Here is a 17358-nt window from a genome sequence, read left to right as displayed (position 1 = left end):
GCTGCACATAGTGACTTCCTTCCAAAGAGTACAGTATGGGAAGGGGAAGTAGAGAAACCTGACCAACACTACCTGAGCCAGGTGATCAAGATCAACATCCACAGTAAAGTCAGGTTGATACTATGTTCCCTTGATATAACGTGATGAGAATGGCACTTTTCCTCTGTCTTCTTTCCAAAACCCACAACCTCAGTCTAATCATGAGAAAAATGTCAGACAAATCTCAAATGAGGGACATTCTACAAAATATGTGACAAGTACTCCTCAGAACTGCCAAGGTCATCAAAAACAAGGAAAGCCTGAGAAACTGTCAGAGCCAAAAGGAACCTAAAGGGATGACTAAATGTAATTATATCCTGGATGGGATCCTGGAACAGAAAAAGAACACAAGATAAAAACTGAGCAAATCTGAATGATGTATGAAATTTAATTAATAGTAACGTATCACTATTGGCTCATTGATTGTGACAAATGTACCACAGTAAGGTGTAGGGAACTAGGTGTGGAATGCTCTGTACTATCTTTCACACTTTTTGTATATATAAAACTATTTCAAATAAAAATTTTTAAAAATCCCGAAATTTTAGAGCTGGAAGGGAATTCAGTAACCATTTAGAACAAATTCCACATTTAGAAAATTAGGAAACTGAGCTCAAGAGAATGAATTGCTCAAGAGCAAGTGACTGCTGTCATACTCTGCCTTCTTTGCTAAAACTTTGAACACTGCTCAATCACTTTGTCAGCTACAAATACCCTCTTCATAAACTTTATTGTTACTTAATAAATACATTTTTAAACTATTTTCTACAAAGTCTTGTCCAAAGTGATTTTTTTTTAAAAGGCATGATTTGCAAAAGTCACAGAGCTCAGGATCATAAAATGACAGTATCTTTCTTAATTAAAAATCAACACATTTTGTCTAGCATCCATGCATCTAGAATACTGTTTGTATTTTTAACCTAGAAGCAAACAAAATCACAATAATGGCATGTGTGTTTAATTGCCTATTATGGGTTTGTTAATTGACCTTTTATGTTTGTGTCCAAACAATTGTGGCATAAATTTCTGAGTTTTCAACTTAGATGTTCTATTTTCTCTTGTTCTAAGGAATTTCTCCAGAATTACCTCTCCCCCATCCCCAGTGTTCTGTTCCAAACATTGAAAATCTGTTCAAAAGGCATATAAGCCATGAACCTTCAGGATATTAAAGATTAAATTTTCAGAAATTGGATAAAAAAACTGTTTACTTTCTTCACCCTACAAAACTTACATTCTGGCTGGGCACGGTGGCTCACACCTGTAATCCTAGCACGCTGGGAGGCTGAGGTGGGAGGATTGCTTGAGCTCAGGAGTTGAAACCAGCCTGAGCAAGAGCGAGACCCGCTCTCTACTAAAAACAGAAAAATCAGCCGTGAGTGGTGTGGTGTGCACCTGTAGTCCCAGCTACTCGGTAGGCTGAGTCGGGAGGATCCCCTGAGCCCAGGAGTTTGAGGTTGGAGTGAGCTATGATGGACGCCACTGCACTCTACCCTGGGCAACAGAGCAAGACTCTGTCTCAAAGAAACAAAAAACAAACAAACAAAAAAAACACCCTTACGTTCTATAGAACCCAGTGAAAATGCTATTCTCTCAGTATACTTTTGAAAGGTACAAATGATTCAGATGGTAATGGAAATAAAATCCAAAATCTATCTTGTAAGTATAATCACTGTGAAGATGAATCACACTTACACATCTTTTAAATAGTGAATTATATTGAGATGCTACCAACTAGTTAATTTAAATTTAAAATCTACATTTCTTTTCCCAGGCATATTTGCCATCTTTGCTATGGCAACAAATAACTCTAAAATCTCAATGGATTCCAACACCATGTAGCCTAGTGTTCTGGTCCAGGCTGTGGCTCTGTTCTCCTTGTCTTCCCATTCCCAGGCCCAGGTTGAGAAAAAGCAGCCCCAATCTGGAACACACTGGCCCTGAATAGAGCAGAAGCCAGAGAGCTACAGGAAGTTCATGATGTCTCTTAGGCTTCTGCTCAGATCTCTTTGCCCAACACATAAGACCAATCCCCAAAGCACTGAATGAGGACATAATACTCCAGGAGTCAAGAACGTGGGCAGACACATACAATCCTCTTACAGGAAAAGAGGGGAGTAAAAAACTGCAAGAGACAAAACGATCCTCCACATAAAGGAAAACTTGCTTAGACAGTCATAAAATCTGATCACCTCTACCCTTCCTCATCTTCATTCTGCCATTTTGGGTGGTTATCATAAATTATGCAAATTCTTTCTACAATGTTTAAAGGAAGTAGTCTTCTAAAAATTCAAATTAAGGTGCTGAAATATGTGAATTCCAGATATTAAAATTCCTAATTTTCTATCTTTCTGAGATATATTGTGTCCTGACATACAGAAAGAAATGTTCACTGTGCTTCTGCCTCTGCTGCAATCTCTGGACCAGTGCAGAAAGGAGCATGCTGTTTTGGAAACCATCCATGAACACTGGAGATGCTAAGATATTTAAAAGACAAACAAAACAAAACAGAGCCATTGTCCTTTTCGACACTTAGACCAGACCCCTAGCCCCCTTTTGTCTCTTGTTAAAAGGAAAACCATATGCCTTTGATTCTAAGACAGCTTGGATTTTCAGATGTATCAATGATTATAGAGCTTTAAGAGAATAAAATGAAATCCTACAATACATGTTCATCTACTATCAAATACATCCTGATTTCAGAAATGTTAGAATGGAATTATTATAAACAAGCACAAGGGTAAGAAAAATCACATATTTATTGAATACCAGGCACTGTGAGGTGCTAAATCCATTTTCATTCTTTATTCAACAAACATTTTATGTGCCTATGCTGTGCTCTAAGAATACAAGAATGAATAAAAAGCAGCTCCAAGATCTGAAAAATTCTATAGACCTAGTAGAGGTAGAAATGCAGATACAAATAGCAAACCCTATTAACAGTAGTTTTGACAAATAAATGTAACAGATAAGAGCTTTTCTTACATATGAAGACAGTCTAGAACTGGTACAGCCCCACAAAGATGTCACCAAGGAACCAGAGACATCTTTACCTTCCTGAGCCATCGTATCTTTCTACCTCATGGTCACAACATGGTTGCTGTATCTCCTGGCATTCCATCTGCTTTCTAAGCCAGAAGAAATGGAAAGTCTTTTCTTTCAAAGTTTTTCCTTTCATCCTAGGAAGTCCTCCCCAGGAACTTCTTCCTAAATCTCAGTGGCCAAAACCCTGCCACATGGGCACCCCTGGCTACAATAGGAGCCCAGGAAGGCAAGTACTATTATCTTGTTTACTGATTTCCATAGAGAGAAATCTAAACAAGGAGAGAGTTTGAAATGCATGTTGAATGAGCCAAACTATAGAGTCCAAAGCAGAGGCCGTCTGTAAACAGATCATTCCAATGCAGCAACAAGGTAACCACTAATGATAACATAGTTGTAAGATGTTTCACAGCATAGCATGGTTTGGGGGCCAGGGAAATTTGGGCTAACACTTGAAAGGATAATTTATTAGGTGAACAAAAGCATTCCAGGGAAAAAAATAAATAAATAAAAAACAGGGCCAAACAGGTACCAAAATGCCAAATTGGCACTTGAGGAACTTTGGGTTTGGAGGTAGGGTCTAGAGTGTGTATGAGAGAGTAGAACAGAGTAGCAGAGGTAAGATCACGAAGACTCCAGTATGTGATTCTAAAGTGTTTGGCTCTCACCCACAATGTGACAGAACCCCAAGCTCAAGGTGGATACTTTTTCTCGCCAAACTTGGTTCTTGGAGAAACCAGGCTATGTGTGTGGGCCCTAAGTCCTCAGGCTTCGCTCAGAACTACTCTTCCTCACAACCAAATGAGCCTCAACTAGGTGTCACCTGCTTTTTCCTCACAGAAATTCCTTGAATTTAGCTCTTTTATGTTTAGAAAACACAGTTCTCCATGTTTCCTTGAGCTCCTGTTTCCCCCATGTTTGGCCCATCTTGTGTGAAAGAAACACAGACTCGAAGGCAGGAGGACTGCTTAAGTCCAGGAGTTCGAGACCAGCCTGGATAACATAGTGACACCCTGTCTCAAAACAAAAAAAAAAAAATGCAAAATGGAGTTAGATATTTTTCTAAAAAAAGATATACAAGTGGCCAATAAACACATGAAAAGATGCTCAACGTCACTGCTCATTAGGAAAATGCAAATAAAAGCCATGATAAGGTATTAACTTCACACCCACTAGGATGGCTAAAACCAAAAAAAACCCAGAAATTACCAAGTATTGGTGAGGATGTGGAGAAATTGGAACCCTCGTGCGTTGTTGGTGGGAATGTAATATAGTTCAACTGTGGAAAAGTCTGGTAGATCCTCAATAAGCTAAATGTAAGGCGGGGCATAGTGGCTCACGCCTGTAATCCTAGCACTCTGGGAGGCGGACGAGGGAGGGTTACTTGAGGTCAGGAGTTTGAGACCAGCCTGAGCAAGAGTGAGATCGTCTCTATTTTTAAATTAATAAATAAAAATAAAGTTAAATGTAGAATACGTCCCAGCACTTCCACTCTTAGGTATATATCCAAAAGAACTGAAAACTGGTACTCATATACATGTACACACGTTCATACCAGCATTATTCATAACCACCAAGGTGAAAACAGCCCAAGTATCCATCAACAGATAAATAAATTGTGATATGTACGTATAATGGAATATTATTCAGCCACGAAAAGAAATGAAGTACTGATACATGCTACAATAGAAGTGAACTGCAAAAACATTTTGGTAAGTGAAAGAAGCCAGACACAAAAAGGTCTAGTCTTGGAACTAGAGGTGGTGACTGCACAACATTGTGCAGGTACTAAAATGTCACTGAATTGTTCAGTTTGAAATGGTGAGTTTTATGTTACGTGAATTTCACCTCAATCTAAAAAAAAAAAAAAAAAGGCAGCTGGTTCCCTAAACCAAAATAGAATAGGTCACTAACTTACTATGAAGATACTGGGAAGCCTTTATTTTTCTCATTAGGATATTAAACGGTGTAAAATAAGAACAAAACCAAATGCCCTTTCTTCAGGAACATTTGTAGGGGAATATCCATCTAGTTTTCTTGTTTCTTCTTTGTTCTTGTTTGCCTTTGCACATTTCTCCTGTCATTCAATATTCACTACTCAAGTAGAGGAGTGGATAAAAATAACACCTCTGGCATAAAGAAATCAATTATTGAAATGTAGATGTGGTATTTAAAAAATCAATAAAATAGGATGATGGGATTAACAAGGGTCTTAGTTTCATCTATCCATGCAATTCATTAGTTTAGCAAAGATAAAGACTGCTACTAGACTATAGAAAAATTTGTCAGAATTCCCATGCCAATTTTAAGCAATCATATAAAAAATTCTGATGCCTGGTACTCAGATTTTGCTGTACACTTTTACCCATGGGTATTAGTTTCCTAAAAAGACATTTATTCTCTCACAGTTCTGGAAGCTAAAAGTCTGAAATCAAGGTGTTATCAGGGCAGGGCTCTGGGGAAGAATCCTTTGCCTCTTCCAGCTTCTGGTGGCCCCGAGTAGTCCTTGTCTTATGGCAGCATAGCTCCAACTTCTGCTGCCATGTTGGCATGGCCTCTTCCACTGTGTCTCAGTGTCTTCTCTTCTTCTAAGGACACCAGTCATTGGACTTAAATCCAGGATGATTTCACCTTGAATCCTTAACTAAGAATGGCTGCAAAGACCCCATGTTCAAACGTAGTAGTCTCCCCTTATCTGTGGCTTCCCTTTCTGCAGTATCAGTTACCCACGCTAAACCCTGGTCCAAAAATATTAAATGGAAAATTCCAGAAAGAAACAATTCATAAGTTTTAAATAACTTTATGACAGTATATTGTTATAACTATTCTACTTTATTATTAGTTCTTATTGTTAATCTCTTACTGTGCCTAATTTACAAATTAAATTTACCACAGGACTCTCTATGCAGAGGAAAAAACATAGTATACATAAGGTTCAGTACTATCTGTGGTTCCAGGCATCCGCTGGAGATCTTGGAAGGTATCCCTGCAGATAAGGAGAGACTGCTACAAGGTCACGTTCTGACATTCCAAGTGGACATGAAGTTTGGGGGGACACTACACCATGTAAGCAACATAATTTCTCTTTTGACAAAGTATGGTTTTTTAAAAAACTCTCAAAATCAAAATTAGCTTGATAAAATTAGAATAATTCTTTTTCCGGGGAAAACTTATAAACTTTAATTTTCAAAAGAAAACTAAACCAAACCAAACAAAAAAAAATATAAATCCCTAAAATGGAGTCTTCCTCTTTATTTATTGGCTAAAACTGATGTAAGATAAAAAATATGTTTTGACTAAAACAAAGCATGATAGATCAGTGCTATATCATTTATAATTTATTACTTATAAAAATAACTTTAGCTTTCTCATCATAATAATTCAATAAACCCTCTTCCTAGAACTCAGGAGCCTTAAAATTTATGTTTTTACTAATGAAAACTTTGTAAGAAAAAATTCCTAAGCCATATATTTTTAAAACATTTACAATCAATTTTTTTAATTTGAAAGGTGAAACTTTATAACCATCTTCAAAACACACAATAAAATTTATTACATGGTCAAGTAGCAACTACTTGAAACAGCATAAGATAATGTATCTGCAAATAATTTCAAATCCTAAATAATACATGTTTTAATTACTTAACAACCACGGGTATTTTTCTACATTAATAAAATTAATTCTATTATAAACTTTCAGGAAATCTTTCTAATGTATGAAGATTTCATATAAAAAATTATTTATTATTTTTGATATAAAACAGTATGAACCCAACACAGAAATCTGAAGTTAGACTATTCCTTTGGCAGAAAATATTTAATTATAAACAGGTCTTAAAATAAATACAATCCATAAGATCATAGAAAGGAAAAAAAAAATAACAACCCTGTATTTCTTAACACTAACAAAAAATCAGTACACGGATTTAATACCATTTTTATACTATCAACCTGCAACACAAAATTTATTACATATGGCAAAAATAAAATTACTTTTAATTTAAGAGAAAGTAACTTCTGCATGTATAAAATTTCAGAGATAAATGCCAATATACACTATTTATATATATATATGTCATGTTTTATTATTCCAAAACTACATGAGTTGAACTTAATTGGCTGATCCCAATTTAGTGGGTGTGCAGTATCTATACTGGCTCAAAGATTTATGCTGAATTAAGTTTTTACAATTAAGATCACAATTATACATGAAATATTTACACAAACATTAAAATAAATTTATTAAATATAGTTTGGGAGAAAAAATGTAAGATTTTCCATATATATGTGAACACTGAACATTAATTACCATCAAGAACAGCTTTGGATTCTTTTTACCTTTTTTTGTTTTTTTCTTTTAAAGAACAGAAGCTTTGTTTCTAAAAAATAAGGTGCCATTTTAGAATACTTTTTGTAAGTATATAGTTGAATTCACATGAATGGAAAATACTGGATGAAAAACAGAAAAAGAGACATTAAAGGTTAAAACTTTCTTTTCAGTTACCCATATCTGAAGAAGACAATGACAGAAATTGGGCTTTCCAATACTGCTTGTTTTCCTTTTTAAATGTAGACCAAGTATTATATAGACTATTTTGTTTTAGGATAAAGTCTCTTCGAAAAAGGAACATACTTATAATCAAATTTCTGTAGATAAATGACAAAATTTCCAGAACTGTCTTCAAATGGATTCTTAGTAGAAAGAGTGTTTTCTTTAAAAAACAAATATAGAAATCTTGCTTCCGTGCAAGTAACTTTTTGAAAACTATGGTCATTGTTTTTCCCAGGCTAAATATCATGTATCCATATGCATATGTATTTGCATTTTTTATTTTGTGTTATATACAAAGTTGGTAGATGATGAAGTAGTGTGCAAATTTTAAGGAGAGAAAACAATCCTTATTGGTTTACTACCAAACTCCCACAGTGTGTGGAATCTATTAGCACTATAAACTAATTAAAATGTAGGCTTCAGAAAAACTGCCTCCATAGCCTTCCTATGAATCCACAGACTTCTATCAAGTCATCACTCACTATTATTCCATAGGCTAAGCATTACCTCTGAAAGAAATGGCCAATTTTTTCAACAGCTTGATATATGCTGACAGCTTTGCAATGATACTTGGATCACTTCTTTAAAGAAATAACACATTCTCAAAACAAACACAAAAAACCAAACACATCACTAAAAACACACTTACTCATGCTTGGTATATATCACATTAAATTATTAGGAATGGTTCAGAGTGACATAAAATCCATAAAAAGGAAATGCCGCATCTCTGCAAACACCACAGTGCAGGAAGAAAAACAAATGGACCATATCGCCATTAGAGAATGTCCAAAGTCACTTGAAAAGGTCATTAATGGCAATTCTAAATACCAGGAAAGGAAATGTTTTTCCCCAGGGAATGAAAATGTGGGACACTCCTTAGCCCACTGTTGGCATGACTGTTTGGGGGGACTGGCTAAATGCTTTATCACACATCTGCATTTACATGGTCTTCACTGCTAATAACAGAAAACATTTTTGCTCCTTCCAAATTGCTTTTGCTTCTTCTGTAGACAATTACATGCTAATTATTACTCAACATAACACCGAGAGCAAAACTGACAATACTGCAAACACAACTGCAATTTAAGGAGCCAAAAGGAAATATGTTGGCAAGCTAAACGCTTACACAAAAAGATGTTTGCCTTTTAAAAGAATAGTGTGTGGGAAACTCTGAAAAAAGTTATCTAAAGTTCTTCAGCGCTGTTATCGTGACATTTTAGGGGGAAACAGTGGTTGCTTTAAGGTAAAATTTTTACCTCCTATCTCATACTGTTTAGTATCATAAGGCTACTTTTTGGGTGTCCAGAATTATGTAGAGAGATTTGAAAGCCAGACACAACTTACTGGAAGCATCTTTAAGCTGCCTCTGATTAAAAGATTGACTTCAAACAAACTGGACTAAAAAAAACCTTTTACGGCCTTGTAGAGTAAGATAGGTTTTTGTGCTTTATTTATTCATGGTCCTTTGGAGTTGAGAAGAAAAAAGTTTTACTTTCAATATTTTCTGGTTAGAATCACAAGGGTTGATTAATACACTTATGAAGGCTTTCAAGAAAATGCTTGGTTTATTTCTACAGGAGAGGCTGCTGATGGTAATTTGTTTGCTGCTGTGCAACTGAATGAGCTGGAACTGCCACAGGAAAACTTGCCACGTGTGGCAAATTGGAAGTAGTGTTCTGGTAAGATGACATATCCATCGACATCCCCATTTGCTGTGTGTAAGCAGCTGTACCAGTAGCTGATTGAAGGTTAGAGTTCTGGTTCATATAGGTAGGATTGGAAACAGTGTCTTGTCCAGTGCTACAAACAAAATTAAAAACAAAACGTATTTACTTTGCATTATCTAGGTTACGATCAGAGATCAATCATCAGGACAAAAATGTCTCTTCCATCTTAAGTTTATGTAGCTCCGCTCCTCTATGATTTAATCCCTCTAGCTATCAAATACTGTTAATGTAATTTTTGTATTTGCTGAGAATTGGCAAGTACTCTAAAAGAAACAAAATGTAAGATTGTAAGGCCTTCTTAACTTGCTTTCTCCAATATCTCTCACTCACCAAAAACATTTAAAAACCATCTGAGGAGATACGAACTGTTCCTGATGAAGCCCTGGCTCCAGATGCACTGTCAGCCCATATTCTACCTTCCCTACCTCATAACCTAGCACAAAGAAGCCCATCTCATCTCCCCACACACCTTTCAAGCTTTCCTTTGGTGGCGACTTTTCACTTTGAAAGGGAGAACAGCGTAATCTGCACAGGACCCTGAATCTACCCTCAGAATAGTCCTGAACTATAGTTTCCTTATTAACACTTCACAAACTAAGCTGAAAAAGCACACCAAATTGCAGGATGTCTGTTTGTTCCTGCAACTACTATGGAATACATTTCTTTTAAAATATATATAATTTTAAATTATACCAAATACATCGCTTGCAATATAGGAGGATTAATGTCAACATTATACCAGTTTTTCCTGCATAATTCCTAGTTTCACCGAGCGTAACAAAATTTTGTGTTTTAATTTAAATAAACACCAATATGAACAGGTTTATTTAATTTTCAGATAATATCTAAGACTCATACTCATGGAATTTACGAGTGGGAGGAGACTTTAGAGATCATTTACACATTATTATACTGAAAAGAATATTTTGTATGGTTCAGTAAAGTGAATAGAAGGAAAGATTTAAACATGATTCTCAGAGTAGAAGTATTATTATAAAAAAATTAAACTACAAATTCCACAGCTCAAACACACTTCCTTTTAAAGGTCAAAGTAACAACAGTTTTCTAATTTTTAGAAGTACATGCAGATAAATACGTCTGGGACTATTTCACTAGGCTGATTATAGCACAGTGCTAAGCACATCATGGGCTTAGTCCCCATAAAGTACAGTTAGCTTTATTTTGTCCCAGGGACCCAGATTAGAAGCTTAAACCTAGGCAACCATCTCAATATGGGCAGCAAAGCTAAGGGCAGCACTAGTTTACTTCATGGGATTATGAATGGGCAATTCTGTACCTTCATCTTAATAAGGGTCTATATATTCTCATTCTAAAAGTCTATAAAAATTAACAAATATAAATATGAAATAAACACCGCTTCTAAAAACTTACCTTAAATATGGAGTTTGAGCAGGCTGTGTTGTCACAGAGGAATTCACATTTGGAGGCAGAGATCTCAGTGGACCAATTTGATCTGGTCCTAGGCTATAGCTCTGGGCAACAGTTACTTGGTGAATGCTTTGACCCATATAGTTTGCACCATGTGGTTGAACTGGATATGTCTATTAACCAAAAAGAAAAAGTGGACTCACTGATCTTGCAAACATCTCCCTAACAATATATTTAAAACTTTAAAATACTTAAAGGAAAGAAAATGTTATAGTTCTCCGGGAGTAATCTGATTCCACCAATCCATCCACCTTAGAACTAAAAGTGGGGATCTTCCAAATCACAGTGCCAAATCTACAGAAATTTATGATTTGCTTGGTTCTTTTATTTTACAAGGGGTTGGGAGGCAGACAGGTGGTGTGTTTTTAAGTAGTGGGTTGGAATCTATCCAGGTTGCCTATTACTCAGTAAGTGTGTCTTGGTATAGAGCCACAGAAAACTATACACTCCCCTGAAGGAAAACCCACTATCCCTTCAAGTCGCTTTAAGAATGCTGAACTTCTTCACCCCATCCTAGGATGACTCATCCTTCTCCATCCTAAGAATGAAACTTAGAAGAAAAAGTTGAAAAAGAAATGGTATCAGGGTGCCAGGCCCTCTCTGATAATGACTACTTTTCCTTCCTTCCTTTAGGATAAACAGGACAAAAATAAAAAAGAGTTGTGGGTAAAAGAGAACATGTATCCTCAGGAAATAGCAAAAATGGTCTAAATCTCTTTGGACACTTACTTATATGTGCCTTATTTAATTTTCAGGGTAGCAGCTCTTTAAAGACAAGGTCTACTAACTGCCTACTATATATAGCATCAAAACAATGCACATGCTTAATAAATGTCATATAATAATGATCATTGCTCCAGTTTTAAATTAAGTTATTTTTAAAGTGAAGACTATTCAAATGAAAATTTAGAATACTAGAAATGTCAAATAAACTACATTAAGTGTAATCACATTACCTTCTCAGCAGACATGTAACAATTCACTGACAAGGTCTCATGCATGGCCTACACTGATACAACTAATGGTGTGTTACCCCAGCTGCTTCTAGTAGAGATGTATTTTTGTCCAATTAGCATAGGAATTTTGAATACTTCAAATACTGTTATGTGTGAATAGTGTAGATAGAGGTTATGTGAAGAATCAAACTGATAAAAAGGTAACATTTTAAAGCAATGAAGTGTGCTTAGCAAAACTCAGATTACAAATAGAATGTAACTAAAGCTGACACAGGAATGACAACCCTTTAGAGACACACAAAGAAGCAAATATTAAGTAGTTTTATCATACAATGGCAGACATTTCTATTTTGTTCCTCTTTCAGTGGCAGCAAACAACTCTTTGACAACAGAAGCAGTACTGAATAAACTCCAGCTGTCTTTTGCACCCAGAAATCCTTCCTACCCTTATATGTAATTTTCAAAGTTTAAGGCATGGCATATTTGATAAATGCATCTTGTCTGATGTGACAGTTACCATAGTAACTATTCTTTTTTTACTTAACAATTATGTTGTGTCAAGTCATCTAAATTATGCACCCACATTCTACCTTTTCTCCTTGGTGTCTCCTTCACACACACCTTTACATACCAGTTTTCATAAGTTAACATGAATTTGCTCATCCAAGCTTATTCTCAATTCAATTGCTAATTGGCTAAAATTTGAAAATAGCTTTGGAATGGAGATACTAATATTATTCACTTCAGCTGGCAAGTACAAAAAGGTGAAAAGTACTGGAAAAAGACACTGTTCATGAGTGGCTATAGAATCTGCACCTCATAAGTCTGCATTATATCTTTATTATGCATAAATTTTTTATAATTTAAGTCACGCATCTAAGAAAAGTAAATATAAAGCATACTCTGAGAACAAAAGAAGTCCATTAACTAAGCCTTTTAATAATCATGCAAGTAAAAAAATCTTGACAGAAATTTTTAAAGAGATGTTAAATCTTGTTGAGCAGCAGAAACAGCATCAATACCTCACCCAGAAGACTTCTGACATGTCAGGCACTATCCTAAATCAAAGGATTTATACTCTATACTTATACTTACATAAAAGATTTATACTTTGTACTTACAAAAGCATATGAAGAACCAGAACACCCCTCACATATTCAATGGTCTTTTCACTCATGTTAAAACTCAACTAAAATGTATTTGTGAAATATCAGTATCTGATTTGCTCTGGTGAACATTAATTGCTTAGCCAATAGTTCTTGAAACTATCAAAGATAAGCTTTATAATTTTATTCACAGACCACAGAAATTTTAATATTATGCTTTAAAATATTTCCTTTTAAGTTCAAACTTGTTTATAATTTAGAAAATTGTTCTCAAAAAACACGCTCACCTGCATTGGAACCCCAGATGATGTAGGTGGGTAATGTGCTGGAGGGTGGAGCTTTGAATAGACTGAATATACTGGTGCTTCATTCATCAATTTGTTATATAGTTCCAGAGCTTCCAAGACTTTTACATTCAATTCAGACAGTTCTGAATGCTTCCTGATGTAGAAGAAAAAATTTTAACACTCTTCTAGTTTTTAAGCATGTATTTATCAACATAAATTACTTCTGAACTTTAGTAAATTTTCTATGCATATTTTTAAAGGTTCTTTTTGTACATATATATAATGAAAGAATATTCACAAAGGGAAATTGAGAGGAGGAATTAATTCTTGTAATAGCCAGGCTGACATGACTTCATAATAGTAGGGAAAAGTCTTTCCATGCCTCATAAAATGCAATCAATTCATAATTTTGGTGCTAAGAGACTTTAGTTTCGTATGTTGTAGGTTTCTGTTGAGAACTCAATTAAAAAATAATAATTTCCCAATTTAGGTAAGAGTCCAAGCCTTAAATATAAATCTCAGTAAAAGAAAGTAGTTGGGCAGCTGTGCATGGTGGCTCATGCCTGTAATCCTAGCACTCAAAGAGGCCGAGGCAGGAGGATTGCTTGAGCTCACGAGTTTGAGACCAGCCTGAGCAAGAGTGAGACCCCATCTCTACTAAAAACAGAGAAATTAGCTGGGTGTCATGGCTTGCGCTGTAGTCCCAGCCACTCGGTAGGCTGAGGCAAGAGGATCACCTGAGCCCAGGAGTTGGAGGTTGTTGCACTGAGTTTCGATGACGCCACCACACTCAACCCAGGGCGACAGAGTGAGAGAGACTCTGTTGCAACCAAAAAAAAAAATAAAAAAAAGAAAGCTGGGCATGGCCCAGAGCCTCTGTGAAGTACAGTATGACTGAAATTTAAAAATTCATTAAAAAACCCACACGTACATTTTCATTTGTTTATATCCACTAAAGTATCAACTAGAAAAAAAATTACTTAAATAATTATCCTTGAAAATCTAAGTAAAAACAATGTTTATATAAAACTAGTCTCTACGCTGTTTGTTGGTTTGAAAAAGTAAGTGAAACCAGATACCTTATTGTGTAATAACAACAAATTCAGCTAAGAGCATTTTCAAATTTGCCCAAGGGACGCCAGAGAAAATTCTTCTGACTTAATACAATTTTGTCTGTTTCCCTAGCAGTAATAAAGAATTCTCTTTGCAATTGACAAATTTATAGAACTTAAGTAGCCACTTTGTATCTATTCTAAAGCATCCACAGCCCTTTTTATTTATTTATTTTTAAGAGACAGGGTCTTGCTTGGTCACCCAGGGTGGAATGCAGTGGCATGATCATATTAATGGCTTGCTGCAACCTTGAACTCCTCAGCTCAAGTGATCCTCCTGCTTTGGTCTCCCAAAATGCTATTAATAGGATTACAGGCACGGGGCACCACACTCAGCCCACAAGTCTTTTCATTCAATGTGGTTCTTTCTATACAAACACAGAGAGGCAAAAGCAGAGGCAGACAAAGGGATACCAAGTAAAAGACCTGGACTGAGTCTTATCAAGATTTGTCACCTTTCTTCTATTAGAATCTGTTATGTCTGAACCAGGAAAAAAAAAGTGTTGTTTCTCTTGTAGGAATGACTATATAAAGAAAGTCAAATTCTATTTTCAAAAACATCAGCTGCAAACCACCCAGGAAGCTATAGAAATTAAGTGTCCGAGCTAAAAAATGTGTGACTAAGAATTAAAACATAGGAATTTGGTCCACAAAGCCTAGAATGCTGTTGAAACACCAGGAGAATACAGTAGAAAGGCATGATCACTGTGTTTGAAATCACCTTAAAGATTTGAGGCATAATCCCAAAGCAATAAGGCAAAAGAGCAACTTGATCAAGGTGGTAGAAAATTATCTTTGGAGGACAGTAGGAAATAAGATTAGAACAGTCTGGAACATAGTTAAGTCTAGACTATGAATCTCTCTTCAATAAATCTATCTAAACTTCTTTGGAGTCAATTTACGTGTTTACCCAATATTATTCCTTAGTGTGTTAAATGCTACAAAATTTCATTCTGCACAATGACAGATAGAAATGAAATATATAATTTAACTTTCTGTCAGTGGAGTTGTTTTTCTTAGTTGGAACAAACTGATATGATCCATTTAAGGGAAGAAATGACATTTTATTCATCACTGAATACTTGACAAGAGTAAATAGTAAGAATTTGTTGAAGAACAGCAAGCATATTCCAGAACAGGAGCTGCATCTGCAGTCAGTGGCCATGGAACAAGAAAATGCCAGTTGGCCTACTCAAACACTGAAGTTGATAAATTGGTCAATGGTTGAGTTCTCACTTAAAAATTAACTCATTCAGAAATGGTCACTCTGATTTTTAATTCTTTTAAACTTTTTCCTTTAACAATATTCTTTTTTATCAACATGAAATAAGATCTGCTTTTTTCCAATACATATTATGACATCTTTTTGTATCAACAGATATTTATCAATGACAATGACTTTCACTGTAGAACATGTGGACCTACAGTCAGCCCTCTGTATCCATGGGTTCTGCATCCATGGATTCAACCAATCTCAGACAGAAAATATTTTTAAAAAATTATGTCTTTACTGAATATGTACAGACTTTTTTTCTTGTCATTATTACCTAAACAATATAATATAACAACTCTTCACATAGCATTTACAACGTCTTAGGTATTATAAGTAACCTAGAGATGATTTAAGTGTATAGGAGGATGTGCATAGTTTATATGCAAACTTTACGCCATTTCATATAAGGGACTTAAGTATCTGCAGATTTTGGTAACCTCTCCCAAGGGCTAATTTTTCAAAACTAATCTCATAATGAAAGCCGTTTTAATTATTTCAGATTTTGATGTCATAAGCAACATTCTGACAAGTACCCTAAGAGCTAAATCTTTGCATATATCCCTATGTACTTAGTATGGGCTTGAAATTGCAGAGTTAAAGGACATGGACTATTTTTTTTTTTTTTTGAGACAGTGTTTCACTCTGTCCCTAGGCTCAAAGGATCCTCCTACTTCAGCTTCCCAAGTAGCTGTGACTACAGGCATGCACCACCATGCCCCATCTAATTTTTTCTATTTTTAGTTGAGACTGGGTCTCACTCTTGCTCAGGCTGGTCTCTAACTCCTGACTGCATGCAATCCTCCTGCCTCAGCCTCCCAGCGTGCTAGGATTACAGGCATGAGCCACCCGACCTGACAATGGACTATTTTTAAGCTCCAGAAAAGTTTACAATAATTGTAGTTCTAACCACATCTATGATAATACCAACCATTTTTCCTTTTAAACTTTTCCAGTTTGATTATTCACTAACCATTAACATCCCTGCATTGAAACAAAGTAGTAGATGTGTAAGTATATATTTAATGCTTTCTCTAAAATATAATGAAACTACCACCACTATTTCATTAATTTCCACATGATTTATTTTTCATTTCTATAAGAAAATAGAAAAAATTTGTCAAAAATGCCCCTGGAGCAAAGATTACAGTCTTCAGTGACTGGGAAAAGTCTTGCTACTACAGCATTTCTCTGGTAGAGGCAGAAAAGAAGTAAAGTAGTTCCTGTTCTCCTTACTCCTTTGGTCCTACCTAATCCCTTCTTCTTGTGTTGTTTATGTTGTAGTTCAAAAACAGGGCATAAGAAGGGATGATGATGATGAATAGGAAGGGATGATGATTAAATATTAATACTCAGGCCTATCCCTTGTCTTCCATTCATTATAGTTTCTGCCTCTGACTTCAGATAGAAAGCTGAAAATGAGAGAAGAGGACAGAACCAAGTCAAAATCCTGACAGTCTACCCTTCAGTACAGCTGCTTTTTCTAAAGAATAAAATAGGTAAGATAACAAAATTAAAAGGGCCACAGAAATATAGGAAATACAAGGAAGAGAAATGAGAAGAGAAGGTGTGCTGCACTGGATTTACCTTCACGAACACTACAGAAGTTTGATTTGAAATTTTTATAAATACCACTTCTCAATGCATAACACGTCAATTCTTGCCTACCATCCCTGTTCCCACTTCGTTCTCTATTCACTTTATTCTTCATTACTCATTATCCCCTCAATTCCAGCCCAAGTAAGAAAATAAAGATTGGTGCGATCAGAGCAAGAGTCCATGATTCTATGTATACTACTAACATATAGCCATGAAAAA

General features: G+C 35.5%; 1 protein-coding gene across 2 annotated transcripts in view; it reads right to left on the bottom strand.

The window, feature by feature from the left end:
- Window positions 1–8253: 8253 nt before the first annotated feature.
- The window catches only part of STAM2 (signal transducing adaptor molecule 2), a 44169-nt gene continuing 35064 nt past the window's right edge, over window positions 8254–17358 (bottom strand). For both annotated transcript variants that reach the window (XM_069472600.1, XM_069472610.1), the window contains exons 12-14: window positions 13159–13312; window positions 10753–10922; window positions 8254–9433 (exon numbers count right to left, since the gene is read on the bottom strand). In XM_069472600.1, the coding sequence (XP_069328701.1) occupies window positions 9205–9433; window positions 10753–10922; window positions 13159–13312 (553 nt within the window). In that variant the 3' untranslated portion in view covers window positions 8254–9204. The remainder of the gene's footprint in view (window positions 9434–10752; window positions 10923–13158; window positions 13313–17358) is intronic.

Source organism: Eulemur rufifrons, chromosome 1, assembly GCF_041146395.1.
Source record: "Eulemur rufifrons isolate Redbay chromosome 1, OSU_ERuf_1, whole genome shotgun sequence".
Lineage (NCBI taxonomy): Eukaryota > Metazoa > Chordata > Mammalia > Primates > Lemuridae > Eulemur > Eulemur rufifrons.
The sequence above is the reverse complement of the archived record's forward strand: the minus strand, read 5'-3'. Positions and strand labels throughout refer to the sequence as shown.